The sequence below is a fragment of the Geotrypetes seraphini genome, chromosome 19 (genome assembly GCF_902459505.1).
Source record: "Geotrypetes seraphini chromosome 19, aGeoSer1.1, whole genome shotgun sequence".
NCBI classification, from domain to species: domain Eukaryota; kingdom Metazoa; phylum Chordata; class Amphibia; order Gymnophiona; family Dermophiidae; genus Geotrypetes; species Geotrypetes seraphini.
In genome coordinates this window covers 30,627,190-30,631,840 of record NC_047102.1, presented here as the reverse complement: position 1 = coordinate 30,631,840, position 4,651 = coordinate 30,627,190, and the positions used below count along the sequence as shown (strand labels likewise).

Below are 4,651 nucleotides of genomic sequence, written 5' to 3'. Positions count from 1 at the left end.
GACCAGAGTGAGAGGATATTCCTCTTTACGGGGAAAGTCCTCTAAAGGGGCTAGGGGTGGTAGACATGACACCAAAGCGAGGAAATTCCTCTTTATGGGGAAATTCCTCTGAAGTAGCTATGGGTGGTAGACGCAATATTAAAGCGAGGAAATATCTCTTTATGGGGAAGTTCCTCTAATGCAGTTTGGGGTGGTAGATGTGCGATCAGTGCAAGGAATTCCTCTTTACGGGGAAAGTCCTCAGAAGCAGCTAGGGGTGATAGTCGCAATATTAGAGTGAGGAATTTCCTCTTTATGGGAGAGTCCTCTGAAGCTGCTAAGGGTGGTAGACGCTAGAGCAGTGCAAGGGGATTCCTCTTTATGGGGAAGTTCCTCTGAAGCAGCTTGGGGTGGTGGATGTGCGAGCAGTGCAAGAAATTCCTCTTTACGGGGAAAGTCCTCTGAAGGGGCTAAGGGGTGGTAGAAATGACACAAAAGCGAGGAAATTCCTCTTTATGGGGAAATTCCTCTGAAGCAGTTAGGGGTGGTGGACTATAGGGTATTATGAGGAATTTCTTCCTTAGGGGAAAGTCCTCAGAAGTAGCTATGGGTTGTAGACGCAATATTAGAAGAAGGAAATTCCTCTTTATGGGGAAATTCCTCTGAAGCAGCTAATTCAAGACTGTTGGCTTTCATTGACTTTGATGACCTGCATGAAGGTGAGAGCTGTCACGGATTAGTTTCCAGCTCTGGTTTTTTGTTTTACCTGTTTATTTATGGTTTGGTGAAAGATTGACTTGAAGTCTACTCCAAGCTTATCTCCACAATAAAAGGGGACTTGAATGAACTTTGAATTGACTTGTTTTTGAATGTTTTGTCCTTATATATTGGACGGTGACCAGCAGGACTTCCATCTTTTATGGGAAGCACGTCGGAGTTGCGCTATCGTGAGCATTGACCGGAGCCAAATCCATACATGAGCACCGGCAACGCCACAATTGGTATCAGGAGTGGGATACAGCGCCTCCTGCTGGACATTTAGGTGAACTTTGGAAAAAAAAAAAAAAAGTTTGAAACTTTGTGGATTTTTTTTTTTTTTTTTTAGCTTGTTGTTTTAGTTTGTTTGTTTAGTTCCTGTCCGGAAGCAGCTGGTTCCAGACTTGGTGGTTCACGCTAGCTGGGGAAACGAAGTCTTCGGAGAGAGGAGAGGATCCTGGCAGCATAGCGGAGACAACGCGGAGACGTTCCGGAAGAGTCTGACCTTGTATGCGAGGAGCCGGTGTGCATTGTGAGGACAGAAACGCAGACAAGCGACTGGAGGCCAAGGAGGCCTACAAACCCAGGCGTAGACTCACCAATCACTCTGGTAAGAGTACCTCGGTAAAGGGGTTTGGTGAGGGAGACAGAGGTGCAGGTGTAAGGTACCGCACTTGGAGAATTTTTCTTTTTGCTTCTATTCTAGGCACTAAGGCAGGATGGACCAGCAGCAGCTGATGGCTTTCCTAACCGCCGAGAGACAGAAGCAGAGTGAAGACTTACAAGCCGTGCTTAAAGCCAACCAAGAGTTATGGTATCGGTCGCAAGAACTTTCAAGGCGACAGCATGACGAGATGGTATTGGCGATGGGGGAGCAAACCAAGGTACTGTCGCAGCTTTTGCAAAGACCCTCGCCAGACACAGGCAGTGAGCCTGGACTGAGTGGTGCTCAGCAAACTAAAGGGGTAGCTAACCCTCTTGCGATGCTTAATCTTTGTAAAATAACGCCGGCAGATGCTCCAGATGAGTTCCTGTCCGCCTTTGAGAGGGTAGCTACTGCTGCTGGTTGGCCTCAGGGTCAGTGGGCTGTTAGGCTTCTACCCTGCCTTGCAGGTGAAACACTGTCAGCCTTTCAGACCCTAGCCCCAGAATTAGCCAATGATTATCAGGCAGTTAAAGGCCATATTTTGGAATACTTAGGCTATACTTCAGAGCATTATAGGCAGCGATTTAGATCGACCATAATGCAAGAGAAGGAGAGACCTAAGGCACTGGTGCAGAAACTATCCAAACTGGCTGAACGATGGCTATACTCTTGGTTAGGGGACCCCAGGGCCTTGGTTCTAGAAATCATTAGAGAACAATTCCTCGAGTCAGTCCCTAAAAGTCTGAGGGGTTGGGTCAGGAGACAAGGCTGTAAAACCCTGATCCAGACTCTGGAGGTTGCGGAGGCATATTTAGATGCCCAAGGCGCTGCCGAAGAGGAGCGAGCAACCTCTGTGCAGACTCTGGAAAAACCAAGGGTAACCATAGGCCCAGGGCAACCGGGGAAAACCTCTGGGTATGTCAAACCTAAGGAACCGGTGTCAGGAAAGATTCTCACCTGTTATCGGTGTGGGAAGGTTGGGCATACTCAAAGAGCTTGTAGGCTACGAAAAGACCTGATAGCAATCCAAGGAAAGGGAGTCAGGATTCCCGAGGAATATCGTCTGGTCGTCTCCGTGGCAGGTAAAGAGGTCTTGGCTCTTATTGACACGGGGGCTGAGCAATCGGTTACCTCTGCCCAACTTTGGGATGACTTGGGCGAGGACCTGAGTGGAGGAAATAAAGGGGTGCCTATCACCTGCATTCATGGGGAATCCAGGGAATACCCTTTGAGAAATGTGACAATAGAGTATGATAGGAAGAAAATCCCTATACCGGTTGCAGTGTTAGAAACAGCCCCCTATCCATTAATCCTGGGAAGGGATTGGCTGGCCCTATCGCAGATAACGATTCCAACAGGGAAAAGTAGCGCAGAGAAATGTGTGTTGGGGAGTCGGGTGGTGAGGAGAGCAACCTCCTCTCCCGTGAGGAGAAGACGATTTAAAACACCAAAGGCTAAGGGCTGGAGGCTGACTATTCGCTGGGCCCCGCTCTCAGATAAAGCCATAGCCCCCACGAGAGCGTATTCGAAGGCAGCGGGTTATGATTTGTATGCTGCCCAAGAACAGACCATCCCTACTAAAGGGAGGGCCCTGGTGCGAACAGATATTCAAGTATCACCACCACCAGGGGCCTATCTTAGAATAGCCCCTCGATCTGGGTTAGCTTTGAACCAGTCAATTGATGTCTCGGCAGGAGTTATTGACCCAGATTATAGGGGTAATGTGGCCGTACTCCTAGTAAACCAAGGAGATACGGATTATCAAATATGGGTAGGCGATCGGGTAGCCAGGTAATATGTGAAAGGATTTGGCACCCTGACTTAGTACAGTGGGAACACCTCCCTGACACAAGAAGGGGGCAACAAGGGTTTGGATCCACTGGGGTAGGAGCATCCAAAGGTAGCCCTCTCCCAGGATTGTTGCCCGGCCAGCTTGAAGATACAGGGGCTCAAGGAGAACGGTTGGAGCAGCATGCCCAACACTTCGAGAAGGTCCTAGACATCTTTAAGGAGATGGAGCAGGACCTGAGTGAATTAAAGGAGCAGATCACCCAAATGAAAAAGGAGGAGTTAGGCGGTATGACGCAGGTTATAGCTGCCTTAGCTCAGCGGATAGATGGGTCAGAAAGTCCAAAAATTCATGACAATAGGGCTTCAGAAGGGCAATATGAGACTCCAATCTTAAGATGGCCTGAGGATTTTGAGGACCCAGACCCATCAGCCCTAAGCCAGGGGAAAAGGTTTAATAAACCCCGGAAACGATACTGAGCATCGCCTAGGCAAACTAAGCACCAATGTAGACACATTATCTAGGATGCAGGATGAGGGCCACACGTCCCTGACAGGCAGGGACAATCAACCCTTAAAGGTGAGGGTATGTCACAATCCTAGCCCTAAAGCTCGGCTTGTGCCAGGCATGGCTGTGGCTAAACCTAGCCCAATATTGTACTTGATTTAAGATTTGAAATGAATAAAGATTAAAAAAATAAAATAAAATAGACACATACTGAAGAGATACCTTTTAAATGTTCTAATTGTGATAAGTATAAAGACACTGAAGGGAAACCCATTAAATGTTCTGAATGTGATATGCATTTTAGGCATGCTTTGTTTCTGCAATATCATATAAAGACACATACTAAAGAGATACCTTTTAAATGTTCTTTTTGTGATAAGTATAAAGATACAGATTGAACATATACCTTTTAAATGTTCATGTCATAAGTATAAAGACACACATACTGAACAGATACCTATTAAATGTTCTGAATGTCATATGTATAAAGATACACACTGAAGACAAAACTTTGAAATGTTCTGAATGTGATAAATATAAAGACACTGAAGAAAAACCTTTTAAATGTTCTAAAAGTTATAAGTATAAAGACACTGAAGAGTAATCCGTTAAATGTTCTGAATGTGATATGCATTTCAGACATGCTTTGTTTCTGCAATATCATATAAATACACATACTGAAGGGAAACCTCTTTAATGTTCTGAATGTAATAAGTATAAATATAATGAAGAGAAACCTTTTAAATGGTATGAATGTGATAAGTCCTGTAAGACCCTGTTCAAATGCAATGGAAACACAAGAATATTCAAAGTCTCCATCCCTCTCTGGATTAGTTAACGAATGTATCCAGTCCACCTTTTATCGCCACTGAATGCCAGTCTGATTTCCTCAAGACAAAGCAGTAGACAGTTAGAACAAGTCCCTGCAAGTAGTGGGATAAAATTCAGGACTGAATGAGTTTGGTCGACCTGAG

At 45.7% G+C, this 4,651-nt stretch overlaps 1 protein-coding gene across 1 annotated transcript; it reads left to right on the top strand.

Annotated features, from left to right (window-relative positions):
• Positions 1–1,289: 1,289 nt before the first annotated feature.
• On the top strand, positions 1,290–3,894 carry LOC117352065. Its single transcript, XM_033928106.1, is given in 3 exon segments — positions 1,290–1,345; positions 1,442–3,165; positions 3,168–3,894. Coding segments are annotated over 2 exon segments (2,193 nt in total). The 5' UTR covers positions 1,290–1,345; positions 1,442–1,454; the 3' UTR covers positions 3,650–3,894.
• Positions 3,895–4,651: the final 757 nt, after the last annotated feature.